This window comes from Acanthochromis polyacanthus, chromosome 6 (genome assembly GCF_021347895.1).
Source record: "Acanthochromis polyacanthus isolate Apoly-LR-REF ecotype Palm Island chromosome 6, KAUST_Apoly_ChrSc, whole genome shotgun sequence".
Classification (NCBI taxonomy): Eukaryota; Metazoa; Chordata; class Actinopteri; family Pomacentridae; genus Acanthochromis; species Acanthochromis polyacanthus.
The window spans coordinates 21196388-21220824 of NC_067118.1; the positions used below are offsets into that span (position 1 = coordinate 21196388).

Sequence of the window (24437 nt, forward strand, 5' to 3'; positions counted from 1 at the left end):
TTTTATTGGGAGGTGTTGCTCATTTTCCTACATTTGGATTCTTAACATCAAGGCTGATCTCCTCAACCTGGTTCCTGAGTCACCACCCATGTGCTCAGATTTGTGCAACAGTTTAGGTATATCCAACTTCAGTGATTGCTCTTATTGTTAAAAAACAGTTAGCTTTGTAGATGGGGGCGTCATCTCATCACATAGTTAGCTGTTTGGTAAGCATAACAATGAAAAAGTGCGACGAGCATGAAAGGATGAGATGGTAAACAAGGTCAAATGGGACATAGTATTACATTGAAAGAAGACGAAAGGGTTTTGATTTCCCCAAAAACACAGGTTAACTCATACTATGAATAGGATGCACATCCGTCTGCAACACTGCAACACAACGCATTGCCCATCACACTGAACAAAGAAATACCCACAGGGCTCCCATGGATGTTTCTGAAAGGTTGTGACTTCACAGTTTTTACAAGATTTTGCCGCGATTGCATTACTGCAGAATGAGTATCAATGAGTATTTATTGATTAATGAGGTGTGACAATTTCCTTCTCATTCCAAGCACTTTGGACAGACATAGCACAAAATTTCTGGAGAATCTAGAACTATGTGTGGACACCACAGATGAAAAGCAAGTAAAAATCGCAACTGAAACAAGATAGTAAGGTTTAAATACACTAAAACTTTCAATTAAAATAGTATTGTGGCTTGTGGGTCTCTCCGTCCAGGATGCAACTAATCTATGTTCGATCAAATAGGAAACGGACATTGATAACATAAAAATATATTACTTTGACCATTATCAGACACAAGGTGTTTTGTTAATGATTTTACCCTTAGATTATAGTAAAATCATGCTGTATCACTAAATTGAAAAACTTTGCAGCAGTATCCAGCAGCATCTGGCTGATTGGTTCTAGAACACAGCCGCTGGTGTCGATACTGAGCCCCAAAAATTTAGCCACATTTGGACACTGGGACCAGCTTGGGTGCAGTATTAGCAAATTATACCAGTACATGTTGGAGTTATGCATTTCATTACAAGAGATATCCAAATCTGAAACCGATGGCATCACACTGATCAAAAATATACAATATATATTCAGTAGATGCTTTATAGACGCTATGTACACAGCGCCCAGCATTAGCCTAATTTTATTTTTTAATCTTCAAGAACTCAAATGCGGAAGCCGTTTTTGAGGCACTTCCACAGCCCCCACCGGCGGGGGCTGTAGGGACTAAGGGGTTAATGAAGAGGTGATGACTGGGTGGGGACGTCTGCCTCCAAGTCTGATGCCCTGGGGTCAAGTATTGAATCACACCATCCTGCTGCTGTTTGAATTCGTAGCTCAAATTTCTCCTATTCAAACAATAATGTAAGAAAATACTTCATTGTTTTAGAATAAACTGACGTTCATCACATTGAAAGTCTCAGTTTCAAATTTGGTTTCAAAGTCCATTTTATGATGGAAGAATGACAGTCATTGTCATGAGCTCAAGCCAAACAAATAATCATTTGGTCATTTTTTTTCATCAGCAAAAACTATGTAAGACGTTATATGCGACCAACAACATTTTATAAAATTTTGCAAAAGGGAGATGACTCATGAAATGTGCAATCTTAGAAGTGTTTATTTTGTGAAATTATTTTATAAAATTGAACGAATCCATTTACAGAAACATTTTTCAAATATACAACCACAAAAAAAACAAACATTTTCTATGCTTTGAAGATGTAAAAACGATCCCTGTCAGACACATTGAGAAGCATCACAGTGACACTTCTGGGAAAATCTTGGCTTTAATTTGTCGTTATATGACTGCTGAGAAAATGTCCTTTGTTTTAATCCCAAAATCTTGGGTGTTTCTTTTTTTTTTTCTTCAGATAATTATTACCAAAAGCCCCAGAGTTATTGCACGACTCCAAAAAAACGCCTGTCTCTCTGATGTCTTTGTGCGTCACAGTAAATTAAAATGGAAACAAGACTCTGGTGTCAACAGAAAAGAATGTGAAATGCAGATGTAGAAGTATTTTTTAATACTTTACATGAACTGCTGCTTCGCTGTGACTCCATCCTCTAGAGGAAATGTTTGGAAAAATGTACTATTGCCCTGCTGTCAACCAGTGGTGGTCACAAGGAACTGTGTGGCAAATATAACTGGTTTCACTGTACAAGATACTCCATTTTGTTCTACTGTTTCATGTACAAAAAAAGAAAAAAAAGAAAAAAGCATTGTCTTTAGAACTAATGAAGAGCAGATGTAGGCTAAATCTTTGAAGAGAGACTTCTGGTTTCGGCCTCCACTGTATACAAAACTATTACGGGATGGATGCTACATAAACACATACAGAGAGACCTCTACAGTGGCTACAACTTGTTGACTTCTCAGCACAAACAAAACCACAAATTTTGATTTTAATTTCCAACATTGGCGTGGGATTAAAAGTCATTTGTTAGGCTGCTAGAAGAAAATGTATGAGACCCATAGGGATCTACAAGAGATCGTTATAATTCTAGATTTCCTTTTAAAGGCAATTTTTTAATATACAACATTTTGGAGGAACTTCAAAATAGACTAGTGGAAACACACGGATCCAATATGTTTACATTTCTTCAAAGGAATAATTTAACATTTTTATACCTGTGGTTTAAGTATGGCGACGAATCGGGGCAAATAGCCGCGCTAAGCAGCAAGAGCAGTGCAAAGTTTAAAAAATAAACTGCCTACCAGCTCTTCTGTCCCAAATAATAAACACATATAGAACATAATAACACATTATGCGTTTGGTTTGTTTGTATATTAAACAAATTAATTACAGCCTGTTAATTTAGTATCAGAGTGCTGGTAGATGAATTTTTAAAGTCTAATTCTGATTCTTGAACTTATGCTAAGCTAGGCTATTTGCTTATTGAAGTCCTGCTCCTCCACCATGCTTACCACATTAGTGAGTGATTTTTCTAAATAGTTTTCCTCTAAGAAAAATAAGACTCCATTAAACAACATGAACACAGTCTTTCCTGTACAAAGACATATTTTATGATATGGACATTTAGTTTTCAATAAGTAGTGTTCCGTCTATACAGCTAAGACATTAAACCCAGTGCAAAGAGAACATTTCATAGTCTCAGTTTCTCCTTCACATAATGTCAAGAAGCATAACATCTCTATATACAGTAAACAGCTACATCAAACCGAGGTTTCCAAAAATGACAACACCAGGAATGTTAGATTAACAACTGCACACTATTTGGCAGTGTGAGGTGTGCTTTGCAAGAACTTGCAAGTAAAGCTGATGACTTTTGAAATTTACATTTAAATTAAAATATTTCCATGCTCTTCCTTGCAAGACTTGTTCCAAAAGCACCTACATTTATAACCTGTTTTTTTTAATAACTAATTTTGACAACCAAAGCAAACAAGAAAATACAAAAAACAAAAAGTGATATGCTTGTTATTCCAGAGAATGTTGCCGGTTTGAAAAGAATGATCTTTGAATTGTCAGCATATCAGTATTTGGTATGAAGCAAAGCGACTTAAAATCCGCAGATTTTGGCACGGAGTTTGACACAAGGCCCTGTCATGGCCTGGGCCGCAGAGGGAATGGCATGTATCACAGTCAGAGAAAACCCAACTCGGCTTGTAAAACATCCTGATAGTTTGTGGGAGACATCAGTGGTGTGTTCTGGGTTAGTGGCCAAGGTTTTCCCGACAACACTGCTGGGGAATATGCGGAGGCTGGAACAAGTCTCTCCCATTGAGTCTTTTTCTTTCTGCGAATCCCACAAGTTTGCCGTTAACATTCAGCAAACAAGATGAACTTCTTTAAAATTCATGAAGTTCAGTGGAGATGAATACATGTCCGGTCCTGAGATGAAATGTCAAAAATACTGAGATAAAAATTTGTCACAGACGTTCCTGATATACCAGAACAAGGTAACAGGTTAGTGTCTTGCTCAAAGGCACTTCAACACGGATGAGCACTTGCTGATGTCTCTGAATCACGTAGGTCATGCAATGTGTATGCCATAAATGCATCCGGATATTGATGAAGACTGATGAAGAATTTTTTTTAGCATCTGTGATGCTAACTCCAAGATCTAGTGTCCTTCATTATGTATTGAAAACTGCATTCTACTCATTTGAAGGCTGAGATAAGGCAGAAAACACTGTAGTTATTAAACACATCCCAAATTAAAGCAGAGTGATATTGATTTAGTGTTCATTTGGATCAACAGATAATAATAGACGATAATAATGAGCACCAATCTTGCAGTTCCTCATCAAAAAGAAAACCCTGTTGCTAAAACCTCTGTTTACAAAGGGGACAAGAACTGATAATTTAACAGACTTATCCCTTAAATCCTACAAGAAGTAGTAGGTTGCCTTTGTTTACAGGTTAATACATCTAACTCAACCTGCAACAACAGCCTGTAGCTGTAAAGGAAAGCTGCTTGATTTTGTGATCAAGATTGTATTTGTTAATGTAGAGTGTCATTTTTGTTCCAGTTAGCACATTTGTCTCTGACTTCAATATATGTCTGATGAAACGACACCTCTGCATATTTCTTTTTTGGCATTTAGAAAAACCTTTAAATTTCAGTCTGTGAGAGATAAATAAGACATGACAATGACTTGACTAAAAGTGTAAGTCGAAACATTTCTTTTTTTCCAGCATACTTTCTTCCTGTCATGTCAGAATGGTTGAAATGGGCCAACACAAATGACAGGAGGCACATGCAGGAGATGAGATCATGGAGGGTTTACCCAGTAATACAGGCACTGTAATAGACGGCACTGCTGGCATCAGAAAGAGCAGATATGAGAGGGCTGCTCCCGTCATCACACCCACCAACACCACTCAAAATACCACTGACATCTCTGTTGATGGCACTGTTAACAATGCTGTTATTACTACTACCTACACTACTGCTGCTGCGCCCACCCAGGACCTTTGATCCACCCCCACATCCCCCAATCAGTCCGTAGGCCTCCTCTCGATTCCTTCCAATGTTTACATACTGGTCAAATTCATGCCTGTCCACTTCAGACCAAAATTCAGCAGAAGACGACCCCAAATGACCAGAGGATTCTGGATTTGAGTGGTCTAAGTGCACAGGGGGAAGGAAGGTTGATGGAGGGGGGATGGAGGAGGTTGAGCAAGAAGAAGGGGATGTTTCAGGAGGAGGTGAAAGCTGCCCCAGATGGGAAGGAGCGAAATGGGTGGCATTCGGGCCGCCGCTGCCATATATTTGACTGAAGTAGGTGACAGGAGCAGTGCTCAGGGGAGCTTGGTGGCATTTTATTGACTCAGGGTGGCTGATGGGAGGCTGGGGGTAGGAAACAGGGGAGGAGGAATCAGGGATAGATGGTGGGCACTTGACAGGACTCCTCAATGGGACTTGGTGACTGGAGGCGAGAGCAGGATTTAACTTGGAGCTGACTGCAGTAACAGAGCTCATGCTAGAGGTCATGTTGGATTCAACAGAGCTCATTCGAGAATCAAGTCTGGAGCTTCTGCCAGGACTCAGACTGGAATTCATACTAGTGTTTAAATTGGCACTAACACTCATCCCTGACCCTTGACCATGGATGGAGTTGTGGTGACTGTGGTTGTTGTAGTGGTGGCTGTAATGCTGGTTGTGGTGATGAAGGTGGTGGGGGTACCCGCTCCAGCCTCCCATCCCTGCCTCCTCCTGCATATGCTGAGGGAAAAACACTGACTCCCCAGCTCCATCTTCCAGAATATCGAGAGGGGACATCTCTGGAGTTGGCAAGCCGTAGGTCTCAAGCTCTGGGTGTCCTGGGGCCTGGAGGTCCCTGAAGTGCCCCAGAGACGGCAGCAGGTGGTGGGGATGATGGTGGTGTGGAGGGTGAGCGCCTGGATGTCCGTAAGGAGAACCTCCAGAGACACTTTCTGCGCCCAAGGGGCTGATGGCAGGTCCTAAACCAAGGCCTGGTGCCCCACCTTGGGCCAAGGTGTGCAGCAGGAGGCCCGGTTCAACCCGCTTTAGTTTCTTGGTGGTCTTTTTGCGACGAGGCCTGTACTTGTAGTTCGGGTGATCCTGGAGGTGTTGGACACGGAGCCGTTCTGCTTCCTCCACAAACGGTCGCTTGTCTGTGGCACTCAGGGCCTTCCATGACTGACCTGGAGGAGGTGGAGAACAAGAAAACCAAAAAAAATCATTTCCATTTCTTACTGACAGTGATTATGGGAGTCAAAGTCATCTTAATGTCTCGGGATGGGAAAACTACTTCATTATCAATCAGTATGTTTACTTCTTTTTGTTGCTTGGTCAAAAAATGTGATAAAATAGAGACAATCACAATTTTTTTTTAGAAACAATACAGATACTGCATATTTAAGCTACTCATTATACTACGTTGTCCAAAGCAGAACAATTTATAGAGCTATAACCAATGGAAACCAACATTTAAAATTACTTAAAAATAAGTAAATGATTATTAAAATTGTGTCAATCAGATGTTTGGTAAATTGTTTCAGCTCAAATTGGCATTTAACCTACAACAATCGTACCTTCTCTTCAACCAAGCTGTTTAACAAATGTGCTGCACTGCATCAGTTTACACCAGCATACTTTGACCACTAATATATATTGTAACTGAAGATGTGACGTTCGTGATCGAGTCAGTCATTTGAACAGCTGTTTTAAGTGAACGACGAGAACTGGTTCACAGTTGTGAGCCGTTCATGTGTGCAAATTGCCCATGCTTTCTCTGTGTGCCCCATGAGTCTGAGCTGTCCACGCTGCCTTCACGTGAACAAATAATGACACCTCTGACATTGACTTGTCCACAGCATGCTTCGTTCACATGAACACAGCTATATATCCACAGCTAACTAAGAGGAGAAGGAGGGTGAGTGCCGCCAGAGCCCAACTGACTGGAGACTGGAGTAGAGCCACAGTTACCGCTTTATCAGGGAGGAGGATATACTAGCAACCAAAAAAGAAAAACACAGAATGAGCTAGCAGCTGTAGCCTGCGTATTTTTTGTTGTGCCACAAATTTTTTTAGGTGAGGGAAAATTCAAAATAGTGATTTCACTGTTAAAGCATGAGGATATGGCAGCGCCTTATGGAATGCTTACAATGAAAACATAAGCCAAGAGAAATTATAATGAATATTTCAGAATGTTTCCCACTAATACAGTATATATTGGAGGGATATGTAAGTTTGAATAAATCTGATCCATATCGTATCTAATAACTGCTACTAGTGATTGTTTCCTTGATAAAATCTAGCTACCCCTGGCTGACTTCTAAAAAATAAATGAATATAACAACGAGGTAGTCTTTTGAAAGGCTCTTTGAAAGGAACGGCTCCTCAAAATCCGGCTCCCTTCAAAGAGCTATAAATCCCGTCTCTAATTGTAACCAATACGTTTGGATGATTAAGGCAATATTTACTGATCTGGGACTGTCAAGCTGCCAGTTTTTAATTCTTATTTAAGTGGTGATGCACAAAAAGATATAAAAAAAATCACAATGAAAGCAGTGAAGTCCTAACTTTCAAACAGCTCCAGTGGCAGCTACATAGCATATCCTGAGACAACATGTCTCCACGTGACAAAATTCCAGTACTCCTCTCAAGCTTAATTTTGTGTGATGCTGGATTATGTTCTTTGCTTAAAAATTGTTTTCAGGCATATAAACTGCTGTGTTGTAGCCACCCATTGGGTATATTTTTATTTTGCAATTATACTCTCAGTTTATCGTCTGTTTTGTCGATGCCAGCAGCCTCGAGATCTGTTGAGCACATTTTCTCTCAGAAACGTTCGAGTTTGAAATTAAGTGGCTCTGAGAATGTGCTGCTGCAGATGAACTCCAGCTGTCAAGTGTGATTGCACTGAGCAGCTCTCAGTGTTAATGTGAAACACTGCATGAATGTGGTGCATTAATGTTATGCCAATATTTTAAAAAAGCATGTTGCTGTCAAAAGCCACAGAAAAAAAAGACAGAATGTTTCAAGAAACATCCAATAAAAAAAGTCTTTGGCTCATTTAATTGGCTCCTTTTATATTTATACACCCCAAATCTTTGTGCACAAACTCTCACCTCCTGAGTAGTTCAGTGGTGGTCATAAAAGGTTTGCACTTTTCCTTCTCGAGGAGACTGAAGGAGGGATTGTGGTCGGCTTGGATTCATGTCAACTGTAGTGGATTCCTTATTTTTGACAAACTATGGCGTTTGGAACATAATGAGCAGATGGATGGACAGTGGAGAAGTGACTTATGGGCGGTTTTAGAGGTTTCTAAGGACATTTTGAAATTTTCCTCCCACTTATCTGGACACTGCAAACTTATTACACAATTCCAGTGATTGCCATGTGCAAACAGATCACTTTAATTACTTTAATGTGCACGAATTCATATGTTTGTCGAACTGAAAGGGATTTTAGAGGAGAACAAAAAAATATAAACCTATACAGTTAATGTGAAGCCAATCATAATGTATTGCAGACGTCCGTTTAAGGCTTCAGCAGTAAAGAGTGAAGTTGCTAACAGTTAAAATCCCTCAAACATGGCGCAAAAATGATTGGATAAATTTCCAGATCCTACACAAATTTAGCTGTCTAGCATACTGTAAAACTTAAAGCAGTGCAAAACATCAGACACAAAATTATGCAGAGGGCAAAAACAGAATGTAAAGAAAATGAGAGAAAAAAGTTTTTAAACTGGCAGTCTGAAAGTAAATGGTATGGTATTGCACAGTTTATGTGCAGAGACAGCAAACATGCAGTATAACAAACAAAACAAGGCCTTAGTCAGAACATATATACTCTACATATAAAGAATGAATAATGTAAAAAGGTTATTGTGCATTCATATCAACACATATATAGTGTTTTGTTGTCTTTTTTAAGCAGTAGTTCTACTATGATGCTATTTATGGTGTGTGCTGGTGTTATTACCGGGATCTTGAGAGTGATTTAGATGTGTGGGGTATGACAGCAGTATCAGCGAAAGCCAAGCATTTTGAATATTTAATTGCAACTACAAAAAAGAATCGACTTTATTTGCCCCCCCTCTGACACAGTTTTACCAAGAACTCTGATTGCATTTCTTCAGTCTGCTTTGTCTGTGTTGGTTTCTCTGCTCGAGTGAGGCTGAAGTTTTTGTTTGTCTTACCGAGCATCTTGCTGAGCACAGCGTTGTGCAGGTCAGGGTTCTGCAGGGCCAGGCGCTTCCTCTCATCTTTAGCCCACACCATGAAGGCGTTCATGGGCCTGCGGATCCTCTGCTCGGCCCCCACAGCCTTCCCGTCTCCCGTGCCTGCCGACACACCTCCTGCCTGGGTCAGATCCGGACTCTGTCCCCCAGAACTGGGTGTCAGAGAAATCCTCGGCTCGGCTCTCCTCATGCCATCGGGAGAACTACAGTCCCCGGAGAGGCTCTGCTCAAAACCCATTTCTGAATCAGAAGCAGGACTTGGGGTCCCCGACGTCCAGGCTCCAAGAGACACCCGGCTGGGATGCAGAAGAGTCTCTCTAGACAAGCTCGGCTCAGTTAAATTCATTCCAGAACTGGCCTTGGAATCAACTTTTAGTCCGAGTGAAATTCTGCAAACGTCTGTCTCAGTTTGTCAGGCTGCAAAGTTCTGGACAAAAGTTGTAACTCAAAATGTTTCAGATGGCAAAGAGGAGAAGGATCGAGAGAAGAATTTGATGGATTTGGAGCACAAATCCCAGAGCAAAGCATCGAGATCTGAGAAGAGGTGGAAGGACGTGGAAGAAAGAGAAAACAAACAAGTTGTGGTGCAGGATATTCCCCCTGAAAATGATCCACAATGACTCTGCCTCTTTTTTCTTTTTTTTTCTCAAAACACAACAGTTCTTGTTTGGAGTGTGTGGTGCGGCGGTTTGTCCAAATCTCCACTTCTTCCCTCCGTCACTCAAGCCGTCCGACACACTGTCTCTCTGTCTGTCTGTCCTGTTTGAAAGTTTTGAAACTTGTGGCCAGATTTAACCGACCCACGCTGTGTATATATACCCCGCCCTGACCAATCAGATAAATATATAGCCGGAGATTTAACCAATGAGATGCCAGGCGGCTGCGAGGGGAAGGGAACGAGTGTGTGCGCGAGAAATAGCAAAGGAGAGAGGAGGAGGGGGGAGGTCCAAACTTTGCCTCCCCGTCTTTCCTCCTCCGCAACCGCCACCCTTTCCTCTCCCCATGAAGCTTCACACACACACACACACACACACACACACACACACACACACACACACACACACACACACACACACACACACACACACACACACACACACACACACGCTGTCCGCCTGTACAGGGAGATGTAATCAGAGAGGTTCCATTGTTTTTGCCCAACTGAGAATGGTGCTTCTCACACACACACACACACACACACACACACACACGCAAAAACACACAGTCAAACTGTAACACACATGCACGCAAACACATGTATATATATGTGTTTGTGTGTGTGTGTGTGTGTGTGTGTGTGTGTGTGTGTGTGTGTGTGTGTGTGTGTGTGTGTGTGTGTGTGTGTGTGTGTGTGTATTTGAGGGCAGGACAGCGGTAACACAGTCGACCACAGTCCCAACCAGAGCGATTAGTGGCTGAGCCTAACAACAACTCACTGGGAGAGGGAGCGAGAGTGAGAGAGAGGAAGAGAAGGAGGCAATCAGGGGCTGGATGGGGGTGGCTGCTGATAGTAATGGGCTTTAGGACATAACGTACCTCTGCATGATAGGTCCAGATCTGACTGATGCAGCAACAGCTTGTCACTTGGAAAAGATAGGTTTCTAAATGTACTACAGAGAAGGAGATAAATGCATGTTATAGGAGAGGCTACATGGTTACTGAGCAGGTGAAATGGTAGACAGTTGTTCAGTAGCATCAATTAATGGGTAAAAATGTCCTTCTCTGGCAAAAGGAATAGAAAGGAGAGAATTGAATGCTTTACTTAGTTTTATGTCATTTTTGGACTAACGGTCAGATAAAATATGCGATTTAAAAATGGACTCTAAATTCTGTCAATTAACCTTCTGATCTCTGGCCCTTTTGTTTTGCTCCTGACATATTTTTACTACCTTTTGGATCAATTTGTCCTTGCAATATGTATAGAATTCCTGCACCTCTGTGGAAAGTAGAGAGAACCCAAAAATGCCTTTTGTGCAGTGTGACAGTTAAAATGTCCGAAATCATTAAAAAAGAATAAAAAGAAAAGAAAAAATTGAATGTCTTTTTCATGTATTGTGCTGAAAATATATATAATGCAATCAGCATGCACATTTTTCCTCTCGATTTTTATTTTTTATTATTATTAGCTGCTTTTTAACATATTTTTTTGTCAGATTGATCAAATGTCATAATTTTAAGCTTCAGTTTGGCTCAGTTTGCAAAGTATGCAAAGGGATTTCAAAGCAGTTCAGGGACCTCTAGAAAGTTGACAATTCAACAATTCCTTCATTTTTAAAAAACTTTTTTACAATTTTTCCTTTGATAAATTGTGCAATTTTACATTAGACATTATACATAAAATATTAATATTAAATATTATTATTTTAAAATGTCCAATAAACTGAATTCGCGAACGCAGGGACATCTTCCATGCAACATACTATAAGTGTGGGGTGACTGTGTGCAAACTCGCAGGGAAAACATGAATGACCAAGACCTGCTGCATTTCTGTTGATCTGTTGAACAATACCTGAGTGGAAACTGTTTTATTTATTCACATCAACACATTGACATGTGGTGGATGTATGTTTTGATCAGAGGTTCTGATATCGGTGTTGCATCAATGAGCTACTAAGAACTACAAACAAATGCTAAAAGTAGAGAGGATTTTGACACTACATTTGAGTGAATATACGACATCGCTGTGCTGGTTTAATACTGTGTGAACGTAGCTATTGTGCATAGTAGACAGATCTCAAAGTTAAAACTAAAGCTTTAAAGTCAGATATTATTTTCAAACTCATCCTTCAACGAAACGGTCTTTTGAAATGAATATTATATGTGGTGTGTTTGTCTGTCTGCCAAGGACATGACCCCCCCAAAAGCCCCTTCATCCACCACAATATAATGACCCCCTGCGCGCACACACACACACACACACACACACACACACACACACACACACACACACACACACACACACACACACACACACACACACACACACACACACACACACACTTTCCTCCCCACGCCCAGCTCCATGGGAGACTGCTGTGGCGTCTCAGAGCCTCCTGCTCGACCAACCAGGAACTACTCCCACTTACCACTGTTGTCCCAGGCTCCCTGTGTGTGTGTGTGTCTCTCTCTCTCTTTGTGTTTGTGTGTATGTGTGCTGCATCTTTATGTCTTTTAGGTCACTGTTTATAGTGACTCTAAGTGTAGGTGTGCATAAAAACAGTGCACATTTTAGTTCACAGTGAGGCAGAAACATGGTCGACTGACGCAACCTGCTACTTTGACATTATTTTTGGGCTTACATGGATCCATGTTCGCCTAATTCAGTGTTTTGTAAAGTGGGTGCAATGTGCAACTTCGGGTGCCGTCGGGACAGGCAGCAGAAGTGCCAAAAGATTTACATCCGTGTTGATTTATTTTGCATTTTCACCCTCTGGATGTCAAGCAGTATTTTATTTCTTTGCTCCTGTCACATTTCTACTCACTGTTGGCTCATTTTTCACTGCAATACAAAGTCATGCACCTCTATGGAAACAGAACCAGAACAACCACGACAAGAAGCAGAAAGGACTACAAAAATGTCTTTTGGGCAGTCAAGCACATAAATCCTAATAAAAGAAAAAAAAAGTTGAATTTCTTTGATTACTTATTTTCCAAAGATTGAAAAAAATGGAATTAACGTGTACAACACTTTACTAGGGCTGAACCCGACTATCACGAATATCCGAATATTCGTTCGCTACAGCGGTGTCCGGATATTAGTTCTGGTATCCGAATATTCGCCCCCCCTATACTTAAGCATAGACTAAAGTAATTTTGATGCAGTGTAATAATTTTAAGTATAAATGTTTTCGGTTTTCCCGTGGAATGACACATAACAGATGAGTTCAAGGGCAGTGATTCTTTTTGTCATTACAATGTGGAGCTATGATAAATGTACTTTTGGAGATTTCTATGTGTATAAAAATACTACAGGCCTTTCAAAACTACTAGTCGCTTTTGGGGCTCAGAGAGTCTGCAATGCTTTACCTTCCCTACTTGAGAGACATTACAGTGAGTGTTTTGAAAAATTTCTAAACAGAGGTGAAATACAGAGTAGGTGAGCCACATTTAAGTGAACAACTCGCTGTATTAAATACTCCGTCTCACATGTAGTTATCTCCAAGAATTGTTGTTGGGATGTTTCTCTCCAATACTGCCGTCTCCCAATGACTGACTTATTTTTACTTTGATAAGTGGTACATGATTTGTGGTTAATATAATCAGAGGCGTCCTGATTTTGGGGAATAACGGAGTCAGCAGAGGAAACACCACATCCCCTGGTATGCGGGCGTTCTTCACCGCCAGCACGGTAGTTATCGTCTCATATCAGGACAGGTTCATTATCACCTAATGTCCTGTTCACAGCTGTTCTTTAACAAAACAACTGCAATGTGTGTGTGTGTGTGTGTGTGAGAGAGAGAGAGAGAGAGAGACAGTGCTGTGGCACCACACCTTTGCCACAGAGGAAATTTGGCAGCAACTCCAGACTTTGTGGCGAGAAAGAAAGGAGCGAGAGACAGAGAAAGAAGGAGGGAGGACATGGCAAGAGGGACATTTTTCCTTACAGCTCTTGATAATGCACACACACACAAACACACACACACATAAACAAACACGCACCCACATTCTGGACAAGAAACCAAGACACAATGGCATCGTAATGGGTGTGTTTACTAGTGCGTGCGTGTGTGTGTGTGTGTGTGTGTGTGTGTTTATGTGTGGGAGAGGTCATGTTCACACACTGTTCTATTTTCGAACACGCTGAAGGAGGGAAGTGTGTGTGATGATGGATGGGAGACACACACATTAACACCGGTCGCTACGGGAATCCCCCACCTTTATCACCCGCTGACACACACACACAGACACACACAGTTGCATAATGCAGCCCAACAGTCTTGCACACCGAATTTGCATGACCCTTGGCTTTTAAATATGGGATTTAGCACAACTTTAAGAATCAACTGATTAAAATAACAACAATCTTGGCTTGGAATTCTACTTTAATGTGTCCATATTTAAACTAAAGCTAACAGCTGCGACACTGAAGCTAAAATGAAAAGCATGGGGTAGGGGTTATTTGTTTAACCCTTCAAATAAATATTTCTAGATTTCAAATGTGGAATTAGTGAAGTCAACAAATGGTAGCTGAATGTTAACCTCCTTTAGCGTTGCCATGATACCAAAATTCTGATTTTGATGCAATACCAGGCTTAACATATCAATACTGATAAAGAAGCCAAAAAACAACGGAAGTGAACTTTAGCACAGCATTGTGTTCTCACATTTTTATATCCAACCAGAACTGGAGCAACTCTTCATTAAATCATCTCTTTACATGTTCATGTCTCTCAGTACTTGTGAAGTGCAGCAGTAATTCAGTGAACATTGCCCACTTTCAGTCTTTCTACAGAAATGAGTCTTTTTTTATAATTTACTTGTGATGTTATTTATCAGCAGACTATGATAGTGTGACTTCTAGCAGCGAGTGAGCTATAGTGAACCTGACATTACCAGTGAGAGTGCTTTGTTTGCAGATAGAAATGTTTGTCACATTGGTAAGTCAGCTAAAACGATAAAGCTACATTAAACAGCTGTCTTTGCACTTAACTGCTCCGACAAACTCTGATCTCGCAAAGGTTTGCTTGCCACTAAATAAAACCTAATCATTTGACTGATGTTTCAGGGCCAAATGCAATTATGTTGTCTGTCACATGTTAACCTGTTGCTCTTTGAATGACTCTGCATGTGTTCCAGTGATGAATTGCCAAGATGGATGTGCTGGCTCCTCAGTTTATGAAGGTAAAACTTCCCAGTAGTAGTCAGTGGGCTCGTCTTGATGAAATAATGTCAAAATTTGCTCCTTGCTTCCAATTTGTGGACAATCTGGAACTTGTCATGCTGTAGTGTGCCTTGCTAACATGCCCTCAGAGAGCAGAAGCAGAGCACTGTACTGTGTATGTGTGTGTTTTGTATGTATTTGGTATGCATTGTGTTTGTGCATTCTTTAATTTTATAATTTGCATGCATTGTATGTACATATTGCATTTTGTGTTATTTCTAATGAAATTAAGAAGACCCCAGAAAGAATAGCTTCTGCCTTGCAAAGGCTGATCTTAAGAAACAAATACACACTCACTGTCGACGGCTTTCAACATGCCCCAATCATATGAACACACAATTTTAAGACTTACTCTTCATAGAGGTGAAGGTATGTTTTCAGTGCTGTTTGCTTGTTTGTATGAAGATCACTTTCTTTAACCCTCGTGTTGTCCTTACCAAAAAATGTTGTTGCCTTGTCTGAAAAAAGTCCAAAAATTCAGAAAAAAATTCCCCAAATTTATAAAAATTTGCAAAATCTTCAGGACGAAAATTCCTGAAAAGTTTCCCTCAGAAGTTTTATTTTTTAAATAAAAAATCCCCAAATTTGACAGAAAAATTCACTGGATTTTGGTTGATTTTGTTCTGAATGTTCTTAAAAAATTTTCTAATTTGTTTTTTTCCACCAAAAATGTTCAAAAATTTCCTAAAAAATTTTTGAAAATGTAAAAGTTTTCACTGTGAAAATATATCTATTTTGTTCTTTAAACTTTAAAACGGGTCAATTTGACCCGAAGGACGACAGGAGGGTTAAAATTGTGAGATAATCCACTGGCATTGCAAGGTGCCTGCACTCTACGAGTGTCTTTCCAGTTAAGTTTCCAAGTAACAGTGGCGGTAAAACTGTATGTAACTTTTTGATTGATAAACTCTGCAACTGATTTGCAGTTCGCATGTGTGCTGAACCAGTGCTCTGTACAGATTATAGATCAACTATAGTCTAATGTTAGTATGCCAACATTTGCTAATTTGCACAAACCACAAAATACAGCTTCATGTTTTGCAGGTATTTGGTCATAAACCCATCATTAGACCTTATAATGGTGCAATGTAAGAATCCAAAAATATCACCAGTCACTTATTCATTAGGAGAAAATGCATGTTTATCATTTTTCATGGCAATCCACTGAATAATTGTTCAAATATACCCAACCCCAGTATGTTGCTACCCATAAGGTCAGGTCACTCAAGTCAGAAGGGTTAATCCATAATCCATACACCTTAAATCTAATCTTTCACTGCCATCCCCAGACCCAAGACATGGACCTAAAGCAATCCTAATTGGGTTTGTCTGTGTAGTGTGCTCCAAAAATAGAGAAATTTATAAATTAAATTACACAAAATCACAAGATTGGGTGTCATTTGTTTTATAAGTTGCAAGAACTGGATACAGTACAGAGTTGTTTGGGTTTGTTGACTGTGGAGGGCCTACAATATACTACATGGAACGACATAAAGGTTATTTTTGAAAGTGCTGGTTATTCTTTTCCAGCTTTCCGTGTTGCATCCTGCTGATGCTGCATGAATAAACCTCTTTTTTTGTTGTTGTTAATTATGATTGTTTTCTCTCTTTGGCATACTGAGGAGGCTCCAAGGCGAGTTTCACGATCCCACCAAACTCATTCAAAACCCACTGTCCAATTCAAAAGATGCTGCTCAATGAGAAAATAAGTCTGTTTGTTCTTAATTTTGCCTGTGTTAGATGTCGGCATGTTCATTTATGGGTTTATGTGTGAGGTTTTATGATTCAAAAATACATGGGCGTGATTGGGAGATGGAGCCCTTTTTTTCCCCTTGAACTGGAGGTTTGTACAAACCTTTACATGCTCTGGTGTGCTGGAGGCTAAGAAAGTCCTTTCTTAAATTGGACTGAATAATTTCATAAATGTGAGCAAGTGTGAAAATGAGACTGTTTTTTCCAAATAGCTATAAAGGCTGATAAACAACTTAATTCATTTTCCCCTCTTGGAGACACAGTGGCTGTATGAAAACTTCACAGCTTCTTTTAAAGTCTGTTGCTCAGACTCTCCATAGACAAATATTAATTAATGTAGAGGACACGTTTTACTCGCTTGTGTGCTGTGTGTGTTCATTTAACATAACACACAGTTTTAGTTTTCATACATTTGAAGACAAACCTTTCCTTCTAGCTATGCAGCTAAGTGCCTACAGTTAAATCAAAAGCCTGTCTGAGTAAAAACATTTTCGGCTCTCAAAAGCTTCATAGGAGTCGACCGATCTCAGTAGTAGAAGAAGAGCATTCCACAGCTTTGGTGTGAGAACTTGGAAAGCACAGTCACTATGGGTTCTGTGCTTGGTTAGTGGGACAACAAGTAATTTTTGTTGGCCTGACCTGAGAGCTCTATTCATGGCATAAGGGTGAAGGATGTCAGCAACATACCACAGTATTTGGCCACACAAAGCCTTAACCTCTTGACGCCTAAATTTATTTACAATTAAATCAAAAGCATTTTTTCAACAGTTTTTTCTTTCCAGCTGATGCTAAAATAAGTGGAGATTGCTAATTTATGTATTACACATAGAGCATAGATATATAGTAATAATAACAGATATGTAATAATTAGGTCCCACTCCGACCGGTCTTACCAGAAACCAGTGCTTGCAAAAGGTTCCGAGGTACGTATTGAATATGGACAAACCGTCATCGGCGGAATGGATATGCTGTCTCGGATGCAGTCTGAATGAAAGTGGTATGTTGTGAATTTGCAATAATAGGCGTCATTGGGTTAAAAGTTAGCACCAGTAGTTTAAAATGAACATGAGAATTAATCGGGAGCCAATGAAGAGAAGTGAAGAGAGGAAAGAACTGGGGTGATGTGAGATCTCCAGTTAGTATCCGTTAAAAGACGAGCAGCCGCATTTTGGACTGTGTGAAGGCGGTTAAGAGAGGACTGATTTAAACAGGTGAAAAGGACATTGCAGTAATCTAAATGAGATGAAATAAAAGCATGTGGAATCATCTCCAGTTCCACCTTGGATAACATGGATTTTAACTCAGCTATGTTGCACAGATGGAAAAAAAACAGAAATGTGTAAGCTAGCTGACATGGTTGTCAAGTGACAGAGACTGATCAAAAATCACACCTAGATTACTAGCAAAAGGCTTAATAAAGTGTGTTAATGGCCCAATGTGCTGCGTAATGGGTGCTATCTATTCGTCAAACATGTGAAAGGATCGTATTTTAACCCAAATTTTGATGCTCTCCTAAAAACTAAGTACTGTTGGTGAAACTGTACCTATGTACTGCAACTATGACTACAAGTGAGCACTATGTTAGCTACCTGCTAACCATCACTTGATTGCAGTCAAACTACAAAACAACCGCTGGGACTCATCTGTCGGAAATTATATAACTGAGCAGCCTTGGCAGAGTACTGCGCTCTCTGAGTGCTTTTCTTGTTAGAACTTTTAAAATATTCATTTATCATGAAAATTGCCTAACAAGTAGTAAACAACTCACAAAATGCTCACAAAGGTAGTTTTGCTTTGCTCCCTTTCTTGTCAGAAACAACTCTTTGCTGTGTCAAAGTGTCCTGGAAGCACGAAATGCACTGAACGAGTTTCGACATGCTCACAATTTATACAAAAATACAAAACTGAGCAAACCCCAGCTTACTGACTTCATTGTCAACAGTAAGGAACTCAGAGACAGTCAGCATCCGGTTGCTCTGTCAGCTATCTGTCTGTCTCTGTCTGTCTATTCATAGTCCTGCAGCAGAGCTTATCATTTCTTATCCTGTAATTAATGCACTGCAGCACCGCAGGACAATATACGACCTTTCCCACTGAGCACGACGCCTCTGTCTTCCAGTCGAACACTTGTTTTTGTCTCTCATCTCTTGTGTCCCGTTGTCTTCTCTTTCTCATCGGCCCTGTCATTTTTGCTCTGTCTCTTACCGAGTCTCACGCTCAGATTCTCACAACACTGGTTGTTTTTACAGAAGCATTCACATCTTTCCTTGTTTCTGTTTTTGGTTTCTCCAGTGCTCCTTAATTGTTTTGCAGTTTACTTGAAGTTTGCCTGTATTTAATTTTAAAATCTTAGGAAATGAGGTGACTTTCCTCAGAATTAGATGTGAACAAGCGGAAATGATAAGTAAGGGATAAAACAGAGATGCGTGATTGGAAACTGATCTGTGGTCCATGTGATAACATGGTCAGGATTATGTGAGTCATCCTATGAGGGGAAGATCAGTGACTCAGTGATTAGAGTTGTGTCTTTACCAACCAGAAGTTCTGGGTTCAAATTTCAGTCCTAGTCCTCTGAGTGCTTACAGTGTTTTACATGCCAATACAGTTTTAGTTTGTGTTTTTCTTTTACAGTGTTCCTGAACTGGAATATCTCAAAATAAGACCTGCCCCCTTTTAGTGTGCCCTGTATAAAGAAATGTTAGTTAATCTGTTTAGAATCATGCTCATTAAACACCAACTCTTCCTTCAAAATCAACCAAATAATAATCAGCCTTTTCTCTAGTATCAAAGTGATGGAACGCAAACAGTATTTTTAAGAATTTTTGTGGCATTTTTCCTTTACTTCATATCAGCGTAATGTAGAGAGAGAGGAAGCACAGTCACAGAAAAGGGGTCATGGCAAACAAGAAAAATTCCCAGGCGGATACAGGAAGGATAGCCGGCAGTAGAGGTTTCATTCTGGCCTGGGATTTTGATGCATGTGAAACACCTCTCTCTCTTAAACCCAAGTTTCCTGTCATTTCCTCCATGGCAACTGTCAAATAACCCTGAAAACTATTTCAACATATCAGCCTGTGGAGATTTTCAATCATCCAGCTCAAGATAATCCTGAGGGATTCAATAAAATGCAATTGGACTTCTTTTTGGTTCTTAAACACATTTATGCTCTCATCAAAGAGTCTGCCATGGTTCTGACTTACAGGGAGTTCCACAAATTTACCCTTAAATCACGTGGCTTATAACCTGTTAGTAGGAAGCCTCTTAGATGAGAAGGGAAACATTTTCAAGGACCAAAAATAGAAGTCAGATTGCGTTCTACTGAAGATCTTATCAGTAAAAAAAAAAAGAAAAAAGAAAAAGACGTTTCAAGGGGAGACAGTGTCATCACAGGATCTTCCAATCAGTTTTTTTCCTAAGTCATATATTACTGAGGGCAGCACAGTGGAGCTGTGGTCAGCACTGTCACCTCACAGCTAGAAGATCCCTGGTTTCTTTCTGTGTGCAGTTTGCATGTTCTCCCTGTACCTGCGTGGGTTCCTAACGAGTACTCCTCCCTCAGTCCAAACATGCTGAGGTTAATTGATGACTCTAAATTGTCCGGTAAATAGTGGATGGAAGAATTTATTATTGTGTATCCGCTAATACCAAGTCTCAATGAGATGCTATTTTTTTCTAGATAATACACACTTCATGTATATTACAATAATTTAAATCAATCCCATCATACCTATTTACCGTAGAGATCTGAGGAGACAGTTATTTGGGCATTGTGGGGGTTTACCTAAAAGCAGGCCACCATGAGAAAGACTTCGGCGACATTTAGTAGCGTACAGGTTGAGGGCATAATTCAAGACAAGCCAGATTCACTAAAGAGAATGATGCTATATCCCAATGGCATATGTAATAAAGCTACCCTTGTAGTCCCAATCACACATATATATGTGTAAGCACACCGATCAGACAAAACATTACGACCACTGTACATTGTGTTTGTCTCCTTTGTGCTGCTAAAACTCGTCTGACCCAGTGGTTCATGGACACAGGACCTCTGTGGATGTCCTGTAGCACCAGGTTGGTGGCAATGAACTCTGTGGGTCCTGTCGGTTGCAAGGTGGGACCTATCTAGATCAGACTTATCCTGGCACCATCCCACAGATCATCAATAAGATTTGGATCTGGGGAGTGTGGAACCCAGGTAAACACTTTAGCTCTGTTGTATTCCCCAGACCACTCCTGAGCAGTTTTTGCGATGTTTCGGGGTACGTTCTTCTGCTGCCATCAGAGAAAGCAAAACATTAGGAAAAGATTAAGAAATGAAGGTGCACATGTTTGGACATACTAAGACATACGAAGGCATCAAGGTCTATTTCAAATCCTGACAATTTCTGTACTGTTTGATTCACTGAATTCCTCTGTTCATGTTTGAGTAATTTCCTGCCACTTACAGCAGCTGTTACAGTTTTCACTCATTTAGATCGCTGTGCTACACGGTACCCAGGTATGTACACACGTGGACAAAATTGTTGGTACCCCTCAGTTAAAGAAGGAAAAACCCACAATTCTCACTGAAATCACTTGAAACTCACAAAAGTAACAATAAATAAAAATTTATTGAAAATTAAATAATCAAAAACAGCCATTACTTTTGAATTGTTGATTAACATAATTATTTAAAAAACAAACTAATGAAACAGGCCTGGACAAAAATGATGGTACCTCTATAAAAGATTGAAAACTATTTGACCAGAGTGACATGATTAACTCAGGTGTGTCATTTAATTGACATCACAGGTGTTTCCAAACTCATAATCAGTCAGTCTGCCTATTTAAAAGGAGACAAGTAGTCACCCTGCTGTTTGGTGAAAAGGTGTGTACCACACTGAACATGGACAACAGAAAGCGAAGGAGAGAATTGTCCCAGGACATCCGAAAAAAAATTATAGACAAACATCTTAAAGGTAAAGGCTATAAGACCATCTCTAAACAGCTTGAAGTTCCTGTGACAACAGTGACTCATATTATTCAGAAGTTCAAGACCCACGGGACAGTAGCCAACCTCCCTGGACGTGGCCGCAAGAGGAAAATTGATGACAAATTGAAGAGACGGATCGTTGGAATTGTATCCAAAGAGCCCAGAGCAACCTCCAAAGAAATTAAAGGTGAACTCCAAGGCCAAGGTACATCAGTGTCAGATCGCACCATTCGTCGTTGTTTGAGCCAAAGTGGACTTCATGGGAGACGACTAAGGAGGACACCACTGCTGAAAAAAACTCATAAAAAAGCCAGACTGGAATTTGCAAAAATGCATGTTGACAAGCCACAAAGCTTCTGGGAGAATGTCCTTTGGACAGATGAGACCAAACTGGAGCTTTTTGGTAAGGCACATCAACTCTATGTTCATAGACTCAAAAACCAAGCATACGAAGAAAAGAACACTGTCCCTCCGGTGAAACATGGAGGAGGCTCAGTAATGTTTTGGGGCTGCTTTGCTGCATCTGGCACACGGTGTCTTGAAAGTGTGCAAGGTACGATGAAATCTGAAGACTATCGAGGCATTCGGGAGAGAAATGTGCTGCCTAGTGTCAGAAAGCTTGGTCTCAGTCGCAGGTCATGGGTCTTCCAACAGGACAACGATCCAAAACACACAGCCAAAAACATCCAAGAATGGCTGAGAGAAAAGCGTTGGACTATTCTAAAGTGGCCTTCTATGAGCCCAGATCTGAATCCCATTGAACATATGTGGAAGGAGCTGAAACATGCCATTTGGAGAAGACACCCATCAAACCTGAGACAACTGGAGCTGTTTGCTCATGAGGAGTGGGCCAAAATACCTGTTGACAGCTGCAGAACGCTCATTGACAAATACAGAAATCGTTTAATTGCAGTGATTGCCTCAAAAGGTTGTGCAACAAAATATTAAGTTATGGGTACCATCATTTTTGTCCAGCCCTATTTCATTAGTTTGTTTTTTTAAATAATTATGTTAATCAACAATTCAAAAGTGATGGCTGATTTTGATTATTTAATTTTCAATAAATTTTTATTTATTGTTACTTTTGTGAGTTTCAAGTGATTTCAGTGAGAATTGTGGGTTTTTCCTTCTTTAACTGAGGGGTACCAACAATTTTGTCCACGTGTGTATTAAACAAGGTAGAGCAGCCTTCTCTCATTTTGCTCGATAGATTCATGACTGTTTGTCCCACAGGGTTGTGTCAGCTACCCAGTGCTTTTCACACTTTATACAAATGAATGCACAAACAGTCTCCTTGGGAACCTTGTTTGTAAATTTTCTGATGACACCGCCATCCTCAGCCTACCGCACAGAGATTCAAACCTTTCAGCCTATTTCTCTGAAATAGAGCACTTTGTGCAGTGGTGTGATGCTCACCATCTCATCCTTAACATTCAGAAAACCAAAGAGATGATCTTAGACCCGAGATCAGTAAGGGACCACAGTCCTGTTGTTATACATGACTCACCCATTGAGCAGGTCAGCTCATACAAGTATCTTGGAGTTCATTTAGACAGCTCTTTTAGTTGGACTGTCCATGTGGAAAGCCTGTGTTCCCGTTTGCAGCAGAGACTGTACTTCTTGCGCAGGCTAAGACTGTATGGTGTGAACAAAAACGTTATGTTTTTATTTTATCAAGCAGTACTGGAGAGTTTAATCCGCTATGGGATGTCAGCCTGGTATGGAAACCTGACTGTAAAGATGAGAAGCAAACTGGCTCGTTTGGTGCACACGGCCATGAAGGTGATGGGGAAAAATGACTACCAATCCTTGCAGTCCATTTATGAGCGAACGGTTCTAAGGCAAGCTCAGAGGATAGTGACTGAACCATCACATATCCTTCACTCAGAATACAAGCTCCTTCCCTCAGGCAGACAGTACAGAGTCCCCAACTGCAGACTCAACCGTTTTAAGAACTCATTTGTTCCCACCTTCATCAAACTCCTAAACAATGCTGCTTAGGCCGAAGATTGTGCAATTATTTTTAATTTTCTATAGCGTATGTTTGTGTCGTGTGACCTTGGGACATGTGCAATACTGTTTTATGTGCAATACTGTTTTTTTTTTATAATGTGTTTTATGTGCAATATTGCTTTTATGTGTTTTTATGCACAACATTGTTTTTACGTGTTTTTTGTGCAATACTGGTAGCACAGCTTTAAGTCCAACACAAATTTCCCCAAGTGGGACAATAAAGTATATTGAAATTGAAATTGTCATTGGAAGAGTTCAAAGCTCTGATCTAAAGATGTGTAACTGAGTGCAGTTGCTACTCCTAAGTTGATTTTTGTGTATCCTCTCTTCCTGTAATAAATTGTTTTGCTTTTGTCGAATGTTAATTGTTGTAAGATTGTTTTTTTGTGGTCTTCTGAAATGTATGTTTGTGTGGCCTTTTCGTATTTTTTCTGTCACAAAAATGCAAAAATGTACATACAGACAAAAGCCTTGGACTTTGCAAAAAGCATGAAATGTTGATTTTATACAAAGTACTCCAGTATACTACACCTCTTGAATAAAGTGCCCAGCCTAAAGCATGAGGATGTTCAAGTTTCCTCACTGCAGTTCTTCATTACTTGCTATGGGAAAAATGTTAAGTATTTTTTTTTATA

General features: G+C 40.1%; 1 protein-coding gene across 1 annotated transcript; it reads right to left on the reverse strand.

Moving 5' to 3' along the window:
- Window positions 1-1606: 1606 nt before the first annotated feature.
- Window positions 1607-9974, reverse strand: LOC110969508 (transcription factor SOX-7-like). The gene is made up of 2 exons (XM_022219588.2): window positions 9143-9974; window positions 1607-6140 (listed from the first exon to the last, which is right to left on the reverse strand). The coding sequence occupies exons 1-2, from the start codon at window positions 9528-9530 to the stop codon at window positions 4756-4758; spliced, it is 1773 nt and encodes a 590-aa protein (XP_022075280.1). The 5' UTR covers window positions 9531-9974; the 3' UTR covers window positions 1607-4755.
- Between the last annotated feature and the right edge of the window lie 14463 nt (window positions 9975-24437).